Below are 25,247 nucleotides of genomic sequence, written 5' to 3' on the forward strand. Positions count from 1 at the left end.
GTTGTACAGCTGATATTTAGCTAGCCATCAAAAATAAAATTTGTGATGCCAGACTTTTTGGTATTCTAATTGACAAAAGACCTTAGTCTTAATGGAAGAACAGAAGTACAAAGCAAATGAGAACTTTTGCCTTTTCACTTGTACATAAAAAAGCAGAAAGGAACTCTAAAACCAACTGGTTCCGGTATCTGTGACATTCCATCACAAACTATTTCAAAGAGTTTCCTGCAAATCTAAAATACAAATATATTTCCCAAGACTCTTTTAAAGTAGTAATTTATATGCTATATCGTCTTTTGTTTCCCTTCTGCAAAACCAAACAAATTGATGAACACAATTATTGTTTCAATTTTGACTTGGCTTTGCAGTTCATTTTTAAAGAAAAAGTTCTCTGTTCTCAAAAACTATGGAAGTTATCTGCTTTGGAAAATATCTTCTTTAGAAAATATCTAGTTTTGCAACAGGTTGCCCTGAGAAACCATGGATTCCCCATCCCTGGAAGTGTTCAAGGCCAGGCTGGATGGGGCTTTGAGCAACATGGTCTAGTGGAAGGTGTCCATGCCCATGGCAGGGGGATTGGAACTAGATGGTCTATAATGTCCCTTCCAACCCAAACCATTCTGTGATTTTTTTACTCTCCTTTCCAAATCTCGGTAGTATCTCAGTGGAGAATTAAGATAGAGCACCTGAATCAAATCTGTAAGAAAACAGCTGTGTAAAATAACATTAAGAATCACCATGTAAGTTAACATTGTGGAACCAATTTCAAAATTATATGACCTCATTTGTGCATTGTTTTTTTCCACTCATCTATCCAAGTCCAAGCTTATGCATTCCAATTCTCATGCATGCATGAGAATTTTTGCAGATAGGTAAAATTTGAATAGCTGCTTCTATTCTTCTAACTAAATACAAATTCATTTATTCCTCTTGGGGAACAAGAGCTTGGAAATCTTTTGTTATGAAAATCTACTATTGTTTCCTAGTGCTGCTACTGATTTCTGTGACCATGGAAATCTGTAGAAACACAAATGGCTATGCCTGTGCCTATGGCACTTGGGGGAGTGCACACTTAGCTGCAAGGCAGAAACCTGTAATGTCTAGAGATACAGTAATGCAATAAGTGGTCAGATAGAACCTCACTGTTTCACTAATATTGCAACATCTGAAGAGCATTACTGCTGTTGCAAATCCTTCTGATTTTGTAGAAGACATGTCAGTATTTGGGTTCTGTTACCCTTTATCTGTTCTTCAGGGTAACAGTGGCCTTCTGTTAAACAGAAGTGGCAAGTTCAACATATCCATGGGTGAAAATTGGTGGGAAATCTAGTTATTAGCAAGACATGAATCACGACAATTTCCAGTACAAAAAGTGCCTTATCCAAAAACATGCAACTCCTTTCTATTCTCCAGCAATGGGTCGACATGGACCTCTTTGTCCAACCTGGAGAGGCTTGATTGTGGCCTTTCAGTACTTGAAGGGATTTAGAAGAAAAATGGGTACAGTCTTTTTAGCAGGGCCTGTAGTAATACAACAAGGGGTGATGGTTTTAAACTGAAAGAACCTATATTCAGACTAGACAAAAGGAAGAATTTTTTTGCAATGAGGGTACTGAAACACATGAGCAGGTTGCCCAGAGAGGTGGGAGATGCCTCATCCTTGGAAACATTCAAGGTCAGGCTGGATGTGGCTTTGAGCAACTTGATGTAGTGGAAGGTGTCCCTGCCCATTTGCAGAGGTGTTGTACCAGATCACCTTTAAAAGTACCTTCCAACCCAAACCATTCTATGATTCTGCTTACCGAATAAGGTTGAATCTGGAAATTTGTATCACCTGTTCCACAAGTACCATAGAAAGTGCATCCCGACACAGATCAAACTCAGCTGGAGCTGCAGTGCCAAAATCCAACACAATGACAATGCACTGTTCTTGAATCACTCCAAATATCTGCCGGCTCTCACTGGTTAACCATTCCATTCGCTGCTGATATAACTCAATAGCTCCAATTAGGCAATCCACAAAATGAAGAATCAGTTCTTTTTTGGCTGTCAGCTTTATTCAAATAAGGGAGAGAAGGAAACTGAATATCAAAACAAATAATATAAATGCAGCCCCAAGCTTAGCACAGCTGCATAGCTAGTTTGTAAGTGCCTGACATGCCAGCTAAGGTAGCAATGAAAACAACCCCTTTTCCCGCCACTGTTTCAAGAGCAAATACTTGACAAATGCATCTAAGCTATAAAGAAAAGGCACTGCATTTGGTCCTAATTGCTTTTCATACTCTTTTTGTGTGAGCATGGGACAGTGCCAGTGGGTTGTCTGACTTGTCTGTCTCAAAACTGGAGCAATTAGAATGAGCTGAACGCAGGGTAGGATGTAGAAAGGGCTTCAGAGCAGATGGGTGAACAAACAAGGACAGAAACTTTATACCTTCTCAGACTAGAACTTTGACTGGCTTTAAAAAAAAAAGAAATTCAGCAATACAAGGCAGCATACGGTTAGGTTCTAGGGCACATCAATCTCCACCTTGTCTTTAGCATTTGAAAGGAAAACGTAAAATGTTTCTAGTTTGAACTATTATTTCACTAACAATGCCCAGCATCACAGATTAACTATTTGTGGGTAGGTGCTTAGGCAAATTTAGTTCAGGTAACTGCAATCAACAAATAAAACTTCCTGTATCTTTTCAGTAAAGTAAAATCTAGATCCAGTATTAAAATTAAAACCAGCACATCCTCCCTATGAATAAGTGTATACACATTCACCATGACCTGTGAGTCTAAAAATGCACCACAGATTCCCCCAACATCTCTGGCCCATGTGAGCTGATTTACTGGCTGTCTTCTACTTCTAACTTCCTTTTCGGGACTGAATACAAAACTTTGGAAATACAGAAGTTTTTAAACAAGAACATTTCTCAGGGAGAAGATATTTTGTGTGTCAATGTGCACACTTCTCCCTCTCATTTGTATTTTTCTGTGTTCTTTAATATCAGCTTGGGCCCTGTAATGAGCCTCCCACAGACAGAGTCTCAGGCAGTCTGCCAAAGGAATGTCGGCCTGGGAAGGAGCACTTAGAAATCCAGATTTCTCCTATGACAGATTGATACAAAGAAGTTCATCACACTATGTTGAACAAACTCAATCTTAAAATAAAGCAGTTTTCTTAGAATACTCCCTCACATGTAGTAAGCAAGTGCAGATTTCCATTTCTCTGAGAGCCAGGGAACTTCTGACTGTCCAGCCTAATTTTATTCATTCAGTTCATACCCATTTATTTTTGGATTAGCATGCCTTTTAGCAGAGAAAACTACAGTTTCTCCCTATCCCTGTAATTTGCCTTTCTGGAGTATTCTAGGGTATGTCTTCTTTTGGGCTTGTATTTCAGCATCAACCAAGCCCTCTTATAATATGATCACTCCACTGCAGTTCATCCTACCATCTCTTCTCAGTACCTGCTCTGGGGTTTGAATGGCTTCTTCTAAGCTGGTAGTTGCTGTGTACAATATTGTACCCAATATCCTAAAGGAGAGCTGACCAGATTTATATAGTAGCAAAATGCCTTTCCTGCTGGTCTCACAACATGTCCTAAGACCAAAAGACTTATGTAGATATTTCATATTGAATTAATGGTAATAAAATGAGGGGAAAAGGTCCCCTGAAATGATTCTTAACCCATTTTTAAGCTTTGTGCCAATCAGAAGTGACTCTAGTCATCTGAAAAAAATTACAAGCCATTTGCTTTTTTAAAATCCTTTATAAATTAACTCTCTCCCTTCCATACTCACATGTACATCTCTTCAATCAGAATCCACCCTCTTAACAATGGGGCTGCCAGCAGCTGCTGCTAAGACATTCCTTAGAACATGAGCCTGGGCAGAGATCCAGCTAGCTGTCTCTATAGAATAGGCTGAGCCTTTTGTGACCTGCTGGCAACTAAGCAAAGCACTGCTTTGCATTTGCAATGACAGCGCATTATGTCTTCTTATTTCAGCGTCCCCATTTGTTTTATTGATTACAATTTTTTTTTGTTTAACTGGTTCTGAGAATCTTCTCTTTAAGGATTCCCTCTTTCAAGACAGGGTAGATGTTGCTTAGAAACTGCAATCTTGTCTGGAAAAGATTTACTGCAATGCTGCGCCAAGGCAAGAGACTAAGACTTAGAAAGGAAAAAATATATCTAGCTTTTCTACCACTGATAGTTATCACTAACCGTTTGACAAAACAGAAGAAATAATCATCAAAAGATAAAGTTCTCGCAAAGAATATAAGTATTTTATGCCATAGGAAGGCATTTCAGTCTCATCATTCTGCTACAGTGATAATGACTTCTAAGTGCATAGGGATGTTACCACATCAGCCACACTTACATTATACACGCTGCCATCTTGAGCTCTCTTGTACTGAGGAAACAGACCATCTGCATATCGAGAAGCCACAGGTTTTCCCAAGGTGGTCACATCATCTACAGCAAAATTTACAAAAGATCAAGTTGCTAATCTTTGGGACTACTTCAAACAGGTATTTTTCAGACTAATGTGTATGCCATCCATGTGTGACGCACATGCATCAGTACTGAGCCCTTGACATTAAGAAACTTGAGAGAAATTCTAATTCTGATTTTGTTTTATTTTCTGGTTATATCTATGATGGGGCCCTCAGGCCCTCAACTTCTGGCTGCATCTCCTGTTGTTCTTGGCTGCATTCCTTGGATGGACCCTAGACATGGTTAATTACCTCAGCCTGCTGCAGGACTGTATCCTGTTCAGTGAGGGCACTGCCTGGCCTGCGGTCCCTTTTGGCTCCTGGTTAATTTTCCTCCCATAGGGCAGCCCTGCTTTTGCTGCTTCCTCCCAGTTTAGTCAGAAAGAAAAACCCCACATACCTACATCTAATTACTTATAGGCCAAAAAGCTACATGGGACTTTCATTATTGTGAGGTTTGGGCAACCTCACAACAGGACTTGCAAATATTTGTCTGTCAAACCAAATACAAAATCTAGTACAGATAATGCTGTTCTCTTACACAATTCAATGGGTGCAGAAGTGAGTGCATCTAAGGAAAAGGCTGCAATCTGCACTTTCAGTAGCTAGAAATCTTCTCCAGGATCTCCACTGATAGGAAAACATTAGGGGTGGGAATAGTTAACGTCATAAAGCAGCTATCTGTACACCATGCTGCCCTGCCAAGCCAGTACATTCTGCTCCTAACACTGTAACAACTTTAACACTGCTTAACAGCTTCTCCTTCATCTGCAGCATACAAGATAACAGGAATTGCACTGGTGATCTTTGAATGCCCCATGGACACAAGCCAGCCAAAACCTTAAATTATGCAGCCTAGAACTACTGCAATATGTTACAATTCCTACTTCTCCGGCAGCAAGCTGTTCAAAGAAAAGAATATATTACCATGCTCTGCAAAGCACCATTACGGCAGCGGTTAATAATTATTAGCAAACTCTTCCCCTCCAGCTGTCAGATAACTGCAAGGGAACATTTTTCTATAGTCTGACTTTGCATGAAAAGCAGATTGAATTCTAATTAAATTTAACTTTTTCCTTAAAGCTGGATACCCAGAAATAATATACTATCCCCAAGCACGTTTACTAGCCCTGACGATCAATAGCAGATCACAGACTATGGCATGGCATACATTATGTTTGCCATCTGAATAGAGACAGAGATCTTAGCATGTGTTATTTGCAAGGAAAAGATTAACAGTCTCAGCAGCACCAGCTATTTCATTTCCCAGCTATAGCTATATTGGTGAGGATGCAAACTGCAGCCTAGGGTAAAGAAACAGTACAGTTGAGTAAGGAAAGCCATTCTCAAACCCTAAGTCCTTCTCATATCCAAAGGAGAAGGAGTTTCTCAGTTCTCTGAACTGGCAATGTCAGCAACTGTGGATACAGCTTCCATTTCTGCCATTATCATAAGTGACAATGTGAAAATCTTCACTATGTACATTGGGGCGCAGAATGAGTGTGACTCTCTAGACTATTCAAAGTGGGGGGATTTATTATCCTTTTATGGATTTCTCTTATACCTTTCCTGTGCTGGAATCCAACCTGGGACAAAATCTGAGACAGTGATAATTTGTTTCTTTTGAGACCATAATGCTGAAGCCATTTAGAAGATGAAACAAGGGATTGTACATCTGTTCTCCACAGACCACCCGCCTGTCTCCTTTCCTTCTCTTGTGATTTCTTCTTGTGGACCTTGTGGGGATCTTCAGGATCTTGTCTGTGCTTTGAATCAAAGGCATCTGCTGTAAAGAAGAAGGAGGGAAACACTCCATTTATATTTTAAACAAACTATTTCAAAACCAAGCAAGATTAATTTTGCCTTTCTTTACCTGCATTCCCTCCTTTCTTTATCTATATTCCATGGTCCTGCATATATGTATAGCTCACCTCTTATTGTCTTTTTTTTTAATACTGAATAGTGTCCTTAATCTGGAAAGCTGCTCTCAGTCCTACACATTCACTTGCTGTTACATTTTTTTATTCATCCACATACATTCATCTTCAATTTGTTAAAGAAAATGTCTCTTGTATGCTGAAATTCAAGCCCTGAAATATAATTCCAGTTTGCCAGATGGCACTTCTTCCAAATCCTAAGACATCTCTCCTAAGTCTTGGAAATCAGAACACATAATAGGCATTCAAAGATTATCACTAAATACACATTAGAAGCATTATGCAATAAACAAGTATTTCCTAAAAATTGTATGTTGAGCTCCTACCATAAGCAAAAGCATTGTCCCCAGGAGAATCTGACTTTATTGCAAGGCTGGTGAAATTCCCTCTGGTCACGTGACTTGTCTCAAGATTAAATGATGATTCTGTCAGTTTCTGCTCTGGGCTGTGACAGATCATGTGCATGCATAAGAAATCATAGACATGAAGGTCCAGGTTCCTTGTAAGTTCTACAGGACATGGAACACACCTGAGCATGGCAGTATGGTTTGCTAGCTCTGCTTGCATTTGGCAGCAGCAGCAGCTCAGACCCCAGAGTGCTGAGGCAGAAATGGAAGCAAAGACAACAATAATGCCTCTGTTTCTCAGCACAGAGGTTCTAGGAGGACTTTGATATTTCCTGTTCATTCCCAAAATACTCTGCATGAGCTAAGCTGGCTCTAATTGATTAAAGACCCTTGCTGTATCTAACTTTACTTTCTGTGGACTTCGGAAATTTCTGTACGTTCTCCCCAGTACCAACATCATCTGGTGCATCCCAGTCCTCCTTTGCCCATATACCGTAAATTGCCCATAAATGTACTGTAGGTATCAAACTGGCCCAAAATACAAAGAAAGGTACTTCTGTCTCTAATGCCTCCAAAATAACCTTCAGTCTAGTATGGAATTTGATCAGAACTCCCTGCTAAATTCCAGTATTATAACAACCAACCTGGTTCCAAAGGTTCATTAGATAGATAGTTCTGCAGTTAACACTACATAAAGGAAATGAGACTCTATCTTCAGAAATCATCTTTCAGTGACAGAGGGTTTCTATACAGTGTAGACTGGCACAAGTTCTTTCACAGTCTTCAGCCCTACAAGCAGGACACTGGGCTGGCATGCCTGTAGAAGTTGGCATTTTACCAGCCCTGCGTTGCTCTGTGCTGAAGCTGCAGTGACAGATGTTAACTCTAGAGAGAGGCAGGTGAAGGTTTGCAGCTGCTGGAGGTCTGAATACAGTCAGGCATTGTTTATAGTCACTTGAACAGCCATTCCCAGTTTCCTTCTCCAAAAGTACACAAAGGTCAGCTTGGCACCCCATACATAGTCCAGGTGAGAGTGGCACAGCTTCAGAATGGCTTGTACACAGCCAGCATGCACTCCACAGTGCTCCAAAGGAAACTGGAAGTTATCTAGGAAAATATGGAACCTATGCAAAAATAGCGATGAAATACTCACAGTCACTCCAGGCAAGTCTCTTAGATGGATTAGCAGTCATGATAGATCTCTTGACTGGCAGCTCCTCTTTGCTTTATTCTGAAACCCCAAGGAATCATTGTTTTAAAAAAATATAAATATTATCACAAACAGGTCAATATGAACTGCAGACCAGCTCCATGTGCCCAGCCAATAATATACTGCAGAGGGATGAGATCAGGATTTTTCTCAAGCAAAAAATATTATAAAGTAAAAATGAAAGCTATTCTCCATCGCAAGAAAGGTTGAAGTCAGTTTTGACAGGGGTCCACAACTTCAAAAGTGGGAAATCAGAAAATTGGTAATATTGTTTCCCTTCCTTCATCCTAAATTATCATTAAAAAGAGCCAATATGCTAGAAAAATGAGTGTGGCGCTTTGACATGCCATCAGCCAGCTGTATCATATTCTATTATTGCTTTACAGTATATCTTACCTTTGCTATAATCCAATTTATGACTAAACCTGGGAGTATCTGAGATGCAATTTTATGAAGAGATTCATAACTTTGGTTATAAGACTACAAGATGAGTCAGAAAGAAAAGGAATTATGTGTGTGAATGTGGTATAAGGCCCAAGTGTGAATAAGACACAGCAGATGAACAGAAGACAAAAGACCAGAGAAAGCAAGGTAGTACATAGTGGCTGAGTGTATTGCTTTGAGACAGGAATGCTTTGGTTTTACCTTTAATAAGTAAGACCAATGAATGAGGTATATTTATGAATCACTACCAGGCCAGCTGTTAGCTGTTGTCATCAAGCAGGTTTTCACACAGTAAGAGCAAAAACAGGATAAAATATTAAACCCCCAAGACTTAGCTTTCTCCCTCTTTCTTCATTGCAGAACTGAACGTGTTATTTATTCCTCTTATATGGGTTTAAATACCCATATGGAAACATATAAACCATTTCAGTCTTCGTCCTGCTCATGAAGAAAGAGATGAACAGTGTGAAGACTTAAAAAAAGCATGGACTCTGTTTTGAACCCTAACACCCCAGGTGTTGTGCAGCACAACCCCTGACTAGCCTTGGCATCAAGGCATTAAAGGGAAGCCCTTGACACAGGGGAGCTGTGGCAGACAATGCCTATAGTGAGAGGCCACAGCAAGCCACAAGACTTGGGCCATTTTTCTCTCAGAATGCAGTAAAAGTACCACAGTATCCTCATGGTAATAGCTAAGACATATTTCAGGCAGCAGCATGCATCAGAGAATGAACCCTGGGTGCTGTCTCATTTTCCAGACGCCCAGAGGTATGGCAACAGATTTTCCCTCGCCTTAGCCTCCAGCACCACCCCCAGTTGCTTGAACAGCACCTGGACATGAAATGCTCTGTATGAAAAGGAGCATTTGAAAGCAGATGAAGCAAATTCCAATGGAAACAGTGAGTTTTACCTCAAGTCTTGGAAATAGTGAGCTCAAAACCAATGTTAGCTGGGATAGCCTTCAGCCCAAGATCTGAATCCAAACAGGTTATTTTCAAAAGGTGAAGCAGAGTTCATCTGGGCACCTCTACCCTTTCCATCTGCTCTGGCCAGTGCAAGCAAACTGCTAAAGCCGTAACCCACCACTGGCTTGGAGTGTGTAACATGTGCTGGTGGCAATGTTTGCTGAGGCCATTCCACTGGGCTGCCCCTCACAGGCGGGAATGCCTCAGGAAAGCCCACGCACAGCCCAAGCTGCCCTGCACTACCTGAAGCGCCAAACCGCAGATAACAGGAGTGCAGAGGGCTGAGGCTGGTGGCTGCCCACTGAGGAAATGGAATCATGGAATCACAGAATGGCTCAGGTCAGGAGAGACCACGGTGGCTCATCTGGTCCAATCTCTGCTCAAGCAGGGCTACCCTAGAGCCCATGGCACAGGATTGTGTCCAGGATGTTCTTGAATATCTCCAAGGAGGGAGACTCCACAACCTTTTTGGACAATCTGTTCCAGTGCTCAATCACCCCCACAGTAAAGTTCTTCCTCATTTTCAGGTGGAACTTCCAGTGCATCAGTTTATGCCCCTTGCCTCCTGCCCTAGTGATTGGCACCACTGAGAAGAGCCTGGCTCCCTCCTCTTGGCACACATCCCCCCCGTCCCGCCTCCCTTTAGATATTTATACACTGATGGGGTCCCTTCTCAAACAGGGCAGAAGTGTCATAGCGAAACCACAGCGGGGCCTGAGGAAGAGGGGAAGAGCGGGACAAGGGCCAGGGTGAGCCCCGGCCATGTCGCTCACCGGCGCTGCGGCCTCGGAGCGGCCACCTGAGGCAACCGGCCGCGTCCCTGTATACATCTCATGGCAACGGGCGGGGAGAGGAAGCCGGGGCCTCCGGGATGAAGGACCGCGGCTGGGCGGCTCAGCGCTGAGCCAGCGCCGGGGCCCGGCTGCCGCTGCCCTGCGGCGGGACCGGGGCCGCTGCCTGCGCCGCCTCCTCTCCTCCCCAGCGCGGCGGCGCCCGCCCTGCCGCCCTCCGCCCTCACCTGCCTCCGGCCGCCGCACCGCCGCCTGCCCGGCCGCCCTCGGTGCCGCCGTGAGCCTGGAGACCGAGAGCGCCCGGTTGCTACGGCACGGCCCGGCCTCACCCGCGCCCCAGCCACCGAGCGGCAGGGGGGGACGGCGCGAGGGCTGAGCCGCCCGAGGGCCGGCGGCACGGGCACGGGCATGGGCACGGGCACGGGCACGGGCAGCTCCGGGGCCGCTGTCCCTGACCCTGCCCCTGCCCCTGCCGCTGTCCATGCCCCTGCTTGCTACGGCCCCTGCCACCGCCCCCACCCTGCCCCTGCCACCGCTGCCGCGGGGAGACCGATGCCGCGGAATAAATTCATCCTCAGCAGGCGCCTGCACAACGCCGTGCATTCATTCCTTGGGGAGCCAGAAATACACGGGCCAACTTGGAGAGTTACAGAAATCTATATATAGAGGATCTGAGCCTTCTGGTCTCGTTAATTCTTAATTTAGGCTAAGCCGTTGACAATATTTATAACAAGAGCAGCCACGCATGTCCTTTATTTAAGTCGGAGAGACAGTATACACTGGCTGGGGAGTTGCTGTGCTCACGCAATCACAGGATCAGTCAGGTTGGAAGGGACCACAGTGGGTCATCCGGTCCAACCTCCTCAAGTGGGGTCAGCACATCGCACAGGATTGTGTTCAGATGGTTCTTGAGTATCTCCAGTGAGGGAGACTCCACAACCTTTTTGGACAATCTGTTCCAGTGCTTGGTCACCCCCACAGCAAAGAAAGTCTTCCTCATTTTCAGGTAGAACTTCCTGTGCAACAGTTTCTACCCCTTGCCTGGTGTTGTGGTGATTTGCACCACTGAGAAGAGCCTGGCTGCCTCCTCTTGACATCCCCCTTTAGATAATTATATGCACTAATGAGGTCACCCTTCAGTCATCCCTTTTCAAGGCTGAACAGGCCCAGTTCCTTCACCCTTCTCCTGGAGAAGCCAAAATTAAAAAAAATATTCTAGTGTAGTAAAATATATAAAAATATGTGCACCCTAAACCTGAACTTTGTTTTAAAAATCTCCTGTTGATGTAAGATAACCAAAACCCCAGGTCTTTAGTTGAAGTATTTGGTCTGTAAATGTTTGTGAGTTCAGTTTCCAGCTGAGAGACAGATAGGGCTGAGATTTTTGCTTTGCCTCTTTTGCTCTGGTTTACTATGCAATCACAGAGTAATAAAAGATCTGTCACTTTATAGGATCAATGGATCAGCCTTATCTTTTTTGTTGATGTTGATGTTCAGATGGAAACACGCATCCACAGGCCATCCTGCAGCATGCCAAAGCATTGGCTTCAGCTCCCTGGTATTGGTAAACAGTGACAGGCAAGAGAAGTTCCTTATAAGGTATACGGCTGGGGTGGGAACATGACTTACTGGAGCTCCAGTTTCTCATACAGTTGGAGGGTTTAAAGACTAGCCTAGGCATGGCAAATGATTTGGGCTTGCACAACTCTTCCCCTGAGGTATAGAAAAGGCATTTATTTCTCAGGCATGGAACTCTTTCCCATCATATCATTAAAAATAGTAGGTACTAAATGTTCTCAGGATCCTTTCAGACACCATGGCTGCCGTAGCACAAGCTTCTGTAGAGACCAATGTCTTTTGGGGAAGGCTTACAAAAATTCCCTTGAAAGTGTAAGTGCAATGATTTATATGTGGGTGCCCAAAAATCAAACTAGTCTATCTCTTGGTTTGTTATGCTTCTTCCAGTGAATTTTTTTAACCAAAGCTCAATATTCCTCACTCAGGTAATGTTTTATATACTATACAGAAAAGCTCCATCCATTGCCATGCATAAATGTCTGTAAATGTAGTAATTATAAAGTTTTTTGAAAAGTGATTATATGTGCTGAAACTTTCTCTGCATAGAGTGTGCCAGAAACCTTCACTTGAGGCTTGGCTGCACTAAACAAAATATGTTGCAAGAAAACATTCCTTAAAATGCTTTGAACTGCAGGGCTTATAGAACTGCCTGACAAGCCCAGGGGCAAAGGCTAACAAATGCAAAGCTACTTCTGGCTCCCACGGGCCTTGTAATCAACTGGCTGTTGTCTCTTAGGTAAAATTCTAAGGAAAACAAAATGCTCTCCGTACATCTCATAAACATTATTCATGTGGAATTCCTGTCTTGGCCATTGCCCACTCTGCAATTTGTGAAAATAAGGAATGTATTTTTCAGATACTGCCTGCTGAATGAGGCAAGGCTGAATAATAAAGGAGGTGGCGGATCCAAGTAACTTGGAAGTGGGAATTGAATCCTTGTCAATTGGGATGATAAAATTAAATCTGGAGCCATTCTGACATCTGACCTTTAGACTGAATGACAAAGTGATTTTGATGGGTGGAAACATGTTATTATCATTGTAACATGCATCTAATGTAACATGCTTGCTAATGAGATTGCATTAGCAAGCATGACTTTGTTCTGCCTCGAGTACTTCACCTATCAGTAAATATATTTGATCACTTTTTCTTATGGATAAAAATCAGCATTTTCTCTGTAGTGGTGCTTAGAACAGGAAACTGTTGGCTTGTGTTTTTTGATGATTCCTTTTCAACCAAAACAAAGACATAACCTACTTTTCTTCAGTCTTAAAACAAAAACAAAAACAAACAAACAAACAAACAAAAAAACCACCAACTTTTTAACATAGTATCTTATTTATTTTAGATAACTAAAACCACATTTAACATAAACTCGCAAAATTTCCATGCAAAGCAGTGTACATGGTGCATCTAATCTAACTGCTCATGTATTAAGAGACTTTCTCTTATGGTACACAGGATCAGTAGGTAAGGATACTCATGGCACTGATGCTTATGCCTATGATAGTACAAAGAATGAAGCTTCACCAGGAAGTTTAATGCTGTCACACATCCTTCCCCAGAGTGTCATGCTTCCTGTTGACTCCCTTTCAAAGAGAAACAGGAATCAGTTGTAAGGGGTAAGGAAAATAACAAAAACAAGCTGGACTGAACCTGAGTTAATTCTGTCCTTATACATTGTTTACAGTGATTATCTTAAAAATCCCCTGCATACACCTAAAAAACAGTTGATCAGCACAGAATATATAAAGCATAAAAATATCATCAAATAAGTAAAATACTCCCTTTCAAGTGTATGTTATTCTCACCCCTCAAGACCCCCCTGAAAATTTCTAAAAAAAATATTCTTCAGAGTATCTAAAAGGTAGCCTTAGAAGAGCTGCCCCTGCTATCTTCCGTATTACACTTGCATCAGTGTGGGATTTCACCTGTTCCTGCCTAGAAGTCAGGCAATCAAGGCAGGACAGAGCATTGGGTAGAAGAGCTGGACAGACCAGGCCCAATTCCATCTATACAGCATTGCACTGAACATTTACCTGAAGAGAAGTTTATTTTAAGTTTCTAAACATTCTTTAAAATTGTTCTTCCATTTTTTTAGGTTAGTCTTTAAGTTCTGCGTATCAGAACTGGTTAGCCTACAGCTTGGGACTGACTTATAGTCCATGGGTATGCCTTAGTTTATCTATTGTGAACTTAGAAGTAACCACTCTTTAGGGTGAAGACATTTTAGGAAGGTAGCATGAAATGAAAGAAACAGACACTTGTGTCCTGGGGATGTGTCCTAGGTTACAATGTAAAATGTGCCCAAAGTATGTATTCTATCACCATCTACATGAAATGTTGTTGTGCACCACTGTTTCCCGTGCCCCCTCCCTCCAGACTATCTTCTGTTAATGGCCCATCAATACCGCCCTGCATGACTCATAGATAACTCTCCCCAGGAGCTATCTCTGTTTAATAGGCAATCAAGGACCCATTGCAAAACTGATAAAATGATATCAGTCCATTGTGAGATGCTCCGCCCAGGGGGAGGAGCCAAGCATTCCCACCTGGATATAATCGGGGCCTTGGGACAGCACAGGCAGCCTTACCCACTGGATTCCCAGAGGACAAGAGCTACCAGACCTTTCTGCAAGAACACTGCTTCAACAAGACCACTTCATCTGGACTGCCACCACCACGGTTTCAGGTTGTATTCTGACTCTGTCAGTAATCTTTTGTACCATTGCATGTGTTTTATTTTATTTTACTTTTTTTTTCCTCTCCTATTAAATTGTTTTTTCTGACTTGGAGTCTCTCGCTGGTTTTGCCTTCAAGCCAGCACATATATTTTGGCGCCCAACGTGGGGCAGGAGGTACTGAGAGAAGTCAGAATTACAATTTTGTAGTGAGGAAAAAAGAAACAGCTGTCCGCTATGATGCTCAACATGCTTTCATATATCTTATACCTAGCTCTCTACATTTTCCCACACATGGGGCAGTATTTGCCGGTCTTAATGCTCATGTGTAGACCAGGGTATGGTACCAGAATTGCTGTATTAGTCTATTATGTTTATTGTATGATAACCTCTGAGGCAATGAGCATCATTTGGAGTATATACTCTATTTTGTGTTCTTGTCCTGGTCCAGAATGCTACATCTGGGCTCTCAATAATCACACCCAGCCCCTGTGGGGAGGGGTAAAGAATAATTTTTTCCAGTCTTTTAGGTATGGCACAGCAGTTTTCAAAAGTATTGAGTTCTCTCTAGGTGCCAAGGACAGCATAATATTGTTGTTAGTTCTGCTTTGCCTTCTCTGCACGGCCTGCACCATGCTCACCATGTTTAGAAATCAAACACTACATGGGGTGGTGCAGCGTCTCCTTGAGGAGGAGGGAAAAAGAAACAAATGCAAAACAACGGCATCCGTGTCTACACAAACTGTCGTAGAGAAAACAGGAACCGCATCTATGCAGACTGTCACAGAAGAGAAAAGAACCAAAAACAAGGCAACAGTTTCTGCATCTACTCAGACCATCACAGAGGAGAAAGGAACCAAAAACAAAGCAACAGTTTCTGCATCTACTCAGACCATCACAGAGAAGAAAGGAACCAAAAACAAAGCAACAGTGTCAGTGTCTACACAAGCTGTCACAGAGGAGAAAGAAACCAAAGGTGCCATCAGCATCTCCACACAAACTGTCACTGAAGCAGAACAACCTAAACCAGTGGCAGTTGCCCCTGTTCAGAAGAAGAAATCAAAGAGCAAATCAGTCCGCATAGTGACTGATGAGGATGTGGCAGGACCTTCGCACCCAGCAGAAGAGACAGAGCCAGAGATCATCACCCGCTCTCTATCCCTGGGTGAACTGCGTGACCTGCGGAGGGAATTCACCCGCCAGACAAACGAGTCCATCCTGACCTGGCTGCTCCGCATCTGGGACGCTGCAGCCAATGACACCATTCTGGATGGAAGTGAGGCCAGGCAACTGGGATCGCTGTCTCGGGATGTGGTCATTGACCAGGGGATCGGGAGAACCCAACAAACTCTCAGCCTCTGGCGGCGACTGCTAACAAGTGTGAGGGACAGATACCTTTGTAAAGAAGACCTCCAGGTGCACCAAGGAAAATGGAGCACAATGGAACAAGGTACCCGATGCCTGAGGGAATTGGCTGTGCTAGAGATCATTTTCTCAGAAAACGAGAGATTTCCTAAAAGCCCAGATGATGTCCAGTGCACATCGCAGATGTGGTTGAGATTTGCACGGCTTGGACCAGAGATGTACTCCCGTTACCTGGCAACGCTGCAATGGAGGGAAGGTGAAGACAAGGTGGGCGTCTTGGTCAATAAACTAAGAATTTACGAGGATACTGTCACCGCCCCATTTCGTACCCATGTCTCATCCGTGGAAACAAGGCTGGCTGAGCAAGTCCGGAGCTTGATTGAAGAGGGCCATCAGAAACTAAAAAAGGAACTTAAGGAAGAAATTTACCACATCTCGCCAGAACCAACAAGAGTCTCTGCCATTAGGAGCAGGTACCCACCAGCCAGGGAGAGAGGATACACTCCACGGGGTAACCTCTGGTCTTTTCTTCGGGAACATGGAGAAGACATGAGGAATTGGGATAGAAAACCCACCTCCTCCTTAGCAGCCCGGGTACGTGAACTGAAGAGAGAGACACCTACCATGAAGAGCTCATCTAGAGCCAACACTGCTCCAGTCTCAAAGGCACAGAACCCCAGACAGTATAAGAAGAATGATATGACTGATCCACTTGAAGGGACCTCAGGAACATATTTACAAGAAGAAAGCAACGTGTACCATGACCAGGAATAGGGGGGCCCTGCCTCTAGCCAGGTAGAGGAAAGGGACAATCGGATCTATTGGACTGTGTGGATCCGATGGCCTGGCACATCTGACCCACAAAAATATACGGCTTTGGTTGACACTGGTGCCCAATGTACCCTGATGCCATCAAGGTATGTAGGAACAGAATCCATTTCTATTTCTGGAGTGACAGGAGGGTCCCAGCAGCTGACTGTATTAGAGGCCGAAGTGAGTTTAACCGGGAATGAGTGGCAAAAACACCCCATCGTGACTGGCCCAGAGGCCCCATGCATCCTTGGCATAGACTACCTCAGAAATGGATACTTCAAAGATCCAAAAGGATATCGCTGGGCTTTTGGGATAGCTGCTGTAGAGACAGAAGACATCAGACAACTGAGTACCTTGCCTGGTCTCTCAGATGACTCCTGTGCTGTGGGACTACTAAGAGTTGAAGAACAACAGGTACCAATCGCCACAACAACAGTACACCGACGGCAATACCGCACCGACAGAGACTCTGTGACTCCTATCCATGAGATGATTCGGAAACTGGAGAGCCAAGGGGTGGTCAGCAAGGCTCGTTCACCTTTCAACAGCCCTATATGGCCAGTGCGTAAGTCCAGTGGAGAATAGAGACTGACTGTGGATTACCGTGCTCTGAATGAAGTCACCCCACCACTAAGTGCTGCTGTGCCAGACATGTTGGAGCTTCAGTACGAGCTAGAGTCCAAGGCAGCAAAGTGGTATGCGACCATTGATATTGCCAATGCCTTCTTCTCCATTCCTTTGGCAGCAGAGTGCAGGGCCCAGTTTGCCTTCACCTGGAAGGGCGTACAGTACACCTGAAACCGACTGCCCCAGGGGTGGAAACACAGCCCCACCATCTGCCATGGACTGATCCAGACTGCACTGAAAAAAGGTGAAGCTCCTGAACATTTACAGTACATTGATGACATCATTGTATGGGGGAACACAGCAGGGGAAGTTTTTGAGAAAGGAGAAAAGATCATCCAGATTCTGCTGAAAGCTGGTTTTGCCATTAAGCGAAGTAAAGTGAAGGGACCGGCCCAAGAAATCCAGTTCCTGGGAGTAAAGTGGCAAGATGGACAGCGGCAGATTCCCACTGAGGTCATCAATAAGATCATCGCCATGTCCCCACCGACCAGCAAGAAGGAGACACAAGCTTTCCTAGGCGCCATAGGTTTCTGGAGGATGCACATTCCTGAGTACAGCCAGATTGTGAGCCCTCTCTACCTGGTCACCCGCAAGAAGAACGATTTCCACTGGGGCCCTGAACAGCAACAAGCCTTTGCCCAGATCAAGCAGGAGATCGCTCATGCGGTAGCCCTTGGCCCAGTGAGGACGGGACCAGAGGTGAAGAACGTGCTCTACTCAGCAGCCGGAAACAATGGCCTGTCTTGGAGTCTTTGGCAGAAGGTGCCTGGGGAGACTCGGGGCCGACCACTGGGATTCTAGAGCCGAAGCTATAGAGGATCTGAAGCCAACTACACTCCCACAGAGAAAGAAATCTTAGCCGCCTATGAAGGACTTCAAGCTGCCTCAGAAGTAATTGGCACTGAAACGCAGCTGCTTTTGGCACCTCGACTACCAGTGCTGGGATAGATGTTCAAGGGAAAGGTTCCTTCCACACATCATGCCACTGACACCACATGGAGCAAATGGATTGCCCTCATCACACAGCGCGCCCGTATTGGAAACCCGAATCGCCCTGGAATTCTAGAAATTATAACTAACTGGCCTGAAGGTGAGACTTTTGGATTATCTTTTGAAGAAGAGGAAAAACAAGTGACACGTGCCGAGGAAGCCCCACCGTATAACGAGCTACCGGAGACTGAAAGACAATATGCCCTTTTCACTGATGGTTCCTGCCGAATTGTAGGCGCTAACCGGAAATAGAAGGCTGCAGTATGGAGCCCCACACGACGAGTTGCACAAGCTACTGAAAGACAAGGTGGATCAAGTCAAATTGCAGAACTTAAAGCCATCCAGTTAGCTTTAGATATTGCCGAACGAGAGAAGTGGCCAAGACTCTATCTCTACACCGACTCGTGGATGGTAGCTAATGCTCTGTGGGGATGGCTGAACCGCTGGAAAAAGGCCAATTGGCAGCGCAGAGGGAAACCCATCTGGGCTGCTGAGATTTGGCAAGACATCGCCGCCCGAGTAGAGAAGCTGACCGTTAAGGTTCGACACGTGGACGCACATGTGTCCAAGAGTCAGGCTAATGAAGAGCATCACAACAACGAGCAGGTGGACAAAGCCGCCAAGGTGAAAGTATCACAGGTGGATCTAGACTGGCAACACAAGAGAGAAGTATTCTTAGCCCGTTGGGCCCATGATGCGTCTGGTCATCAGGGGAGAGATGCAACATACCGATGGGCCCGTGACCGAGGGGTGGACCTTACTATGGACAACATCTCACAGGTCATCCACAACTGTGAGACCTGCGCTGCAATCAAACAGGCCAAGCGGGTAAAGCCTCTGTGGTACGGTGGACGATGGTTGAAGTACAGGTATGGGGAGGCCTGGCAGATTGACTACATCACCCTTCCCCAAACCCGCCAAGGCAAGCGCTATGTGCTAACTATGGTGGAAGCCACCACTGGATGGTTAGAGACCTACCCTGTACCTCATGCTACTGCTCGGAATACTATCTTAGGCCTTGAAAAGCAGGTCTTGTGGAGACATGGCACTCCTGAGAGAATCGAGTCAGACAATGGGACCCATTTCAAGAACGGCCTTATAAACACCTGGGCTAGAGAACATGGCATTGAATGGATATATCACATCCCTTATCATGCACCAGCTGCCGGGAAAGTTGAACGGTGCAATGAGTTACTTAAGACTACCCTGAAGGCGCTCGGTGGGGGGACTTTCAAAAACTGAGAACTGAACTTAGCAAAGGCCACCTGGATGGTCAACACTCGAGGGTCAATCAATCGAGCTGGTCCTGCCCAGTCTGAACCCTTGCACACAGTGGATGGAGATAAAGTCCCTGTGGTACACATGAAAGGCATCTTAGGAAAAACTGTTTGGATTAATCCCACATCAAGCAAAGGCAGACCCATCCGTGGGATTGTTTTTGCTCAAGGACCTGGTTCCACTTGGTGGGTAATGCAGAAAGATGGGGAAACCCGTTGTGTACCACAGGGAGACCTAATTTTAAGTGAGAACTGAGTGTAGGGTTTCATTCTGTATATGTGTATATTTATCTATCTAGCTGTAAGAACGTATTAATTTAAGTATAATGTAGATGGTCATAGAATAAGGGGTGGATTATGTCCTAGGTTACAATGTAAAATGTGCCCAAAGTATGTATTCTATCACCATCTACATGAAATGTTGTTGTGCACCACTGTTTCCCGTGCCCCCTCCCTCCAGACTATCTTCTGTTAATGGCCCATCAATACCGCCCTGCATGACTCATAGATAACTCTCCCCAGGAGCTATCTCTGTTTAATAGGCAATCAAGGACCCATTGCAAAACTGATAAAATGATATCAGTCCATTGTGAGATGCTCCGCCCAGGGGGAGGAGCCAAGCATTCCCACCTGGATATAATCGGGGCCTTGGGACAGCACAGGCAGCCTTACCCACTGGATTCCCAGAAGACAAGAGCTACCAGACCTTTCTGCAAGAACACTGCTTCAACAAGACCACTTCATCTGGACTGCCACCACCACGGTTTCAGGTTGTATTCTGACTCTGTCAGTAATCTTTTGTACCATTGCATGTGTTTTATTTTATTTTACTTTTTTTTTCCTCTCCTATTAAATTGTTTTTTCTGACTTGGAGTCTCTCGCTGGTTTTGCCTTCAAGCCAGCACAGGATGAAACGAGGCAAATGGGGATAAACTAAAATTTTAGGGGGGTAAGTAAGAGACAGGAAGAGAGCTAAGAATAATGTGATTGATGTGCAGTGGCAGGGAGAAGCAAGAATTCAAGCTGTAGAAGTGGGATGCACATTAAAGATGTGGATACACTTGACAGGAAAATGGGGGAGAGTTGAACTGTCATGGTGGTTGTGTTGTGTACAGAGAGGCTTTTTACCTCTTGCCCCACAATCTCCATAGCAAATAGGACACGCTGAATAAACAGTCCCACACTGTAGGAGCACTGAACTGGAGAAGGAAGGCACAGGAGTAGGAAGCTAATATCACTGCACAAAGGTCTAACAAACTATAATAGCTGTAGGACTAAACTGTTAGCCATAGAGTGATAATGAAAAGCTGGGCATCACTTGTGAATGTCTAGTGCCCATGTTTAAAAATCTAGTTTCAGGCCTTGAGGAAAGAGAGTCCGGTTTCCAGCAGAAGCCAGGAACTGGTTGTCCTCACCAGCCCACCCGTGTTTTTCAGTTGAACATGTCTCCTCTACTTAGTCATACACCACTGCTTCCTGAATCTGCTAGTGCAGTCTTGAAAGAAGCATAGTTGCTGAATATGCTTATTCGGCTTTTGTTTTTATTTCTTCTTTTTCCTTTTCTTTGGATCTATACTTAACTAGAAGTGCTTCCAAACTGAAACTTTTCCATCCCTACAAATTTCTGTCTTCCAGTCACCACATGTAGTATGGATAAGTATTAATGGAGGTGACCTTGTCACTGAAGAAGCAATGCTACTTGGGGCAGTGCATAACAGACCAGTCAAAATTTAAAATTAAAAAATAATGAAAGGATTTCAGGGCTCCATGACCTTTGTTTTTAAGACAGGCATTGCAAATCACGTTTTGCCACTCCCTGGTACCCACACAGTTTTTGTGTCTTCTGGAATGGAGGATGAAAGATACAAATACTCCTGATTCCTTATTGCCTTGGGGTGATATAGCCTTACCTAGATCACATGAAATTCTTTCCAGGTAGCCTGCTTGCACAAGCTCAAAACATGCTAGCAGGCACCATGCCAGTACTGGAGATATTACACTGAAAGGAGAATGACGCATAAGCTCATGCCTCATTCCAGGAGTGCTTCTTGTCTTCCTCAGCAAATAAAGAAGAGGCTCTCACAGCTCTTGTTCTTTCCCAAATCCATTGTCAGTAAAGTTCTTCTTCCCATTTTTGGAAGTCACTCTTATTTACAGCTTGTCCTTGACCTGAGGGGTTGTTTTTAAAAAGACTGGAAAGAACTGATTTCTTGTTCCGTTGAGGAATTGTCCCATTATTTGCCATGACATTTTCTTATCTGTCTTCCCATCACAGGATGATTTCAGTTAACATGTAAAAAGTCCATGCCTACTTCTACTAACATCTGCCTGCTAATATCCTTTGGTGTGTGAACCCCCAGGACAGGGCATGGAAGCCTAGTAGTTTATCAAGAAATAAGCAATACTAGTACAGGTAAGGAGACTGGGAAGCACAGAGAGCAAAAGTGGGAAAATAAGGTTGTTGGGTTTTTGTCCATGCTAGTACAACATGCAAATGAAGGACACTAAGGTAGCCATTAATAACTCTAGTTTAGAAAACAGAAAAAAAATCTTAAATGTGAGAAAAGTGAGGATCTGGAACAGACTTAAAGCAAGAGTATTGGTGGAGCTTAAAAGATAGAGGGAACAGACTGACCAAGAAGTCCTACCCATTCCTTTATTCTTAGGAGCAGGATTGTTAAGTGCAAGGTAGAAATGAAAGAAGATAATGAGGCATAAATGGAGAGACAGGAGGAGTGAGAAAATGAATGAATGTATGAGTAGGTTAATTTGCACTGGAGGGGAAATTTTGTATGGAGTATTTGAAATAAGAGCATGTAAAACCCTTACTAAAACTTGCTTTGGATTGAGACACTCACTTTGCGTCATCATAAAAACACTGAACATGGAGAGATGTTTGGGGCGCAGCTGTGACAGTTTACGCAGAAGATGATTCAAGATGGTACCAGAAGAGCTCAAAAATCTAACAAATATTCTGCCAACATATTTAAAAGCCAGTAAATAGCTTAGCAAGCTGAATACACTGGGATACACAGGATAAACCAAAGCTAAAAGTTCATTCTTTCAAGGCAAGTTGGGGAATGAACAATTTCCTCTAGTAAGGGAAGGTTTGACTTATCACAAGGACTAGGAAGCTACAGTGATAAAAATGTGCAGTGGTTTGTGCAAACCAACAGATTTATTTGTCTTCAAAAACTCCGGTCATTCTGGCAGCATCACATGTGAAATGGTAGAGAGAGAAGTCATGTGTGACAGAGTTATCAAGGTACCTCAGAGTCTCTGGGATTCCAGACAGGTTGGAAACAATTATTTTATAGTAGCTAAAGGCTGCATTTAACTCAAAGGACATTGATTTATAATGATACAGCCTTTATGAAATTCAGGTGGTTTTATTTATAAATATCTAGAGCCACATTGCACTCACTGTAGTCTATCTGTGCTGTGACCCCACTGTTCTTACTCAAATCAAACCATCAATGAATGCAGAAGGAATTCTGCCATTGTATTTTTTCTTAAGTGTGTGCCAAGGTGTTACATACATTTCTGTCACATCATCTGCCTTCTACAGAAAAATATATATTGACTAGAAATCCTTGTTACAATGACTAAGCCTATGAGATAGGAAATGTTTGGAATGACAGAAAAAAAGACCAATAATTGTTAAAAACAATTTTTATAAGAAATTGCCCGTCTTGTATAGCAGATAACAGGATCTTCACTGCAACAGCAAATCAAAGTGGTTAAGACTGCTAATCAAGCCTAGACAAGAAATACTGTAATATTGTTGGATTACTGCCAAAAGTACAGAGAGCAAAGACGGGGTAACAGAAGCACCAACTGATGAAAGTAAGGGCAAGACCCCAAAGAAATGGCTGCTGGAGGAGGACACAGTGTGATGGTGAGCATCAGGAAGGCACAGATGAAAACAAGCCCAGTAGGAGGCGGGAATCAGAGGAATGGGAGCTGACCCAAAATATCCCACTACCATTCTGCAAGATATATAATGTGATGTAACAATAAAGTCAACATTTTAATATCCAAATGAAAACCCTATATCAGTAAGCTGCTCCAGTATAGACCAGGTTGGATATTTTACTGTGGACAACTGTAAATCCAGCTTTTTCCATTTTAGGTAAAGACAATGTAGACTCATCTGCTTGTCAGCCATTAAATATACAGCAAAGGATAGTGCGTCAGCTTGAAAAACTATTTAAGCTAAATAATATTATTTTCTTTCATGCAGAGTATAGTATTGTGGTATATAGTATTATCAAAAAGGATAACTGGAGGTGAGAATAGCAGATGGCATATTGCTGATCACTTAAGCCTACAAAATAGGGTTTGCCTCATCTGACTTCAGTCACCTATGAAATGGTTGATTAATCAGAGCCAGTCACCTGCCCTGCTTGGCAAGTCAGTGGAGACAGATGAATTAGCCACCTCCCCGCACCCACGTGTGCTCTGGCTGCCCAGGCTGCACCTCTGCGAAGGAGGGAATGCTTGCAGTCTCTCCAGCGTCAGAAGTGGTGGGAATGATGGGCAGGCGTGGTCCCACCAGGCAAACACCCCTTCCTGTGTCTTGGTGAGAGGAGCCTGCTTTCAGAAGCAGTGACCCATGCTGCAACAGCAGAGAGCTCAGCTGTTCACTGTGCTCCCACCATTCCTGTCTGCACCAGCTCTCCATAGGGCAGCAGGGAAGATGGGACGAGACTGTGCAAGGGCCTCGAGCTCTGCCAAACCTGAGCTGCTGGGAGTTATGTGCCAAAATGAAGTCTCAAAGATGGTGCCTAAATCTTAAGCTGAGATTGCAAGGCTTGCTGATAAAATGGGTTTAAAAAGATTTGTTTCCATTTGTAAATGTAGCATCAGCCCAACAAAAATTGCTGAGAGATTAACGAATACCGATCCTGAAAGCAGTATTTATACACAGTCACAGTGTTTATACCAAGACCTGTGTTTTCAACAATAAAATAATTACCTTCATTTGCACTAAGGGTTGTTTGGCCAAAAGCAATATATCATAGATGACAGTTCTTTACCTAGCAGGATATATGCTGGACAGTTATGTCATTTAGGAAAAAATGGTGTATAATTTCCAAAATGGAAAATATAAAAGGATTGGCTTTGTCTCATTGGCAGATAACTAGACTTTCACATTGTATTTTTTACATTAGATTCAACAGGAGGCATTAAACTTATTAATGCTATATTTTAAAGCATTTTATGGTTTACTTTTAACAACATAAAATAGATTTGGTGTTGATAAAATTCTGCACAACATTTTAATAATACAGGAAAGAAATATGTTAAACAATTAAGACCTGGTTTTCACCTTTTAGCTTTCATATATTTCCTCGCTGTGTTTGTGATGGACATGATACTCAGCATACTCTTAGGCAGGACTTTGTTTTTAAATAACTTCAGTTCTTTCCTCACTCTAAAGGATTTAAAAATATTTGACTACCATTGAGCTCATTCAGAAGAGATCGGTAACCTCAGTGCATTGTAATTACAGTCTAAGCACAATTAAGATAATAATTCTCAAGTCTAAATAACTCTTTACAGCATAGCTTCATAAATGTTCTACAGAGTTATGAAATAATTAATAGATAAAAACTTTCATAAAGCACTTGCTGACATTTTAATCCCAAGGTGTCACTACGGGCAGGACCTGCCCCTTAGAGATAGTGCAATTGAGACACTGCCCAGGTGATTTATAACTTGGCCCTGGTTCCTC

At 43.5% G+C, this 25,247-nt stretch overlaps 1 protein-coding gene across 1 annotated transcript in view; it reads right to left on the bottom strand.

Annotated features, from left to right (window-relative positions):
- The window catches only part of VWA3B (von Willebrand factor A domain containing 3B), a 66,135-nt gene extending 55,632 nt beyond the window's left edge, over positions 1 to 10,503 (bottom strand). Inside the window, 5 exon segments of the mRNA XM_040055267.1 lie at positions 1,803 to 2,053; positions 4,371 to 4,465; positions 6,050 to 6,268; positions 7,923 to 8,000; positions 10,407 to 10,503. Coding sequence (XP_039911201.1) covers positions 1,803 to 2,053; positions 4,371 to 4,465; positions 6,050 to 6,268; positions 7,923 to 7,962 — 605 coding nt within the window. The 5' untranslated portion in view covers positions 7,963 to 8,000; positions 10,407 to 10,503.
- Between the last annotated feature and the right edge of the window lie 14,744 nt (positions 10,504 to 25,247).

This window comes from Hirundo rustica, chromosome 2 (genome assembly GCF_015227805.2).
Source record: "Hirundo rustica isolate bHirRus1 chromosome 2, bHirRus1.pri.v3, whole genome shotgun sequence".
NCBI classification, from domain to species: Eukaryota; Metazoa; Chordata; class Aves; order Passeriformes; family Hirundinidae; genus Hirundo; species Hirundo rustica.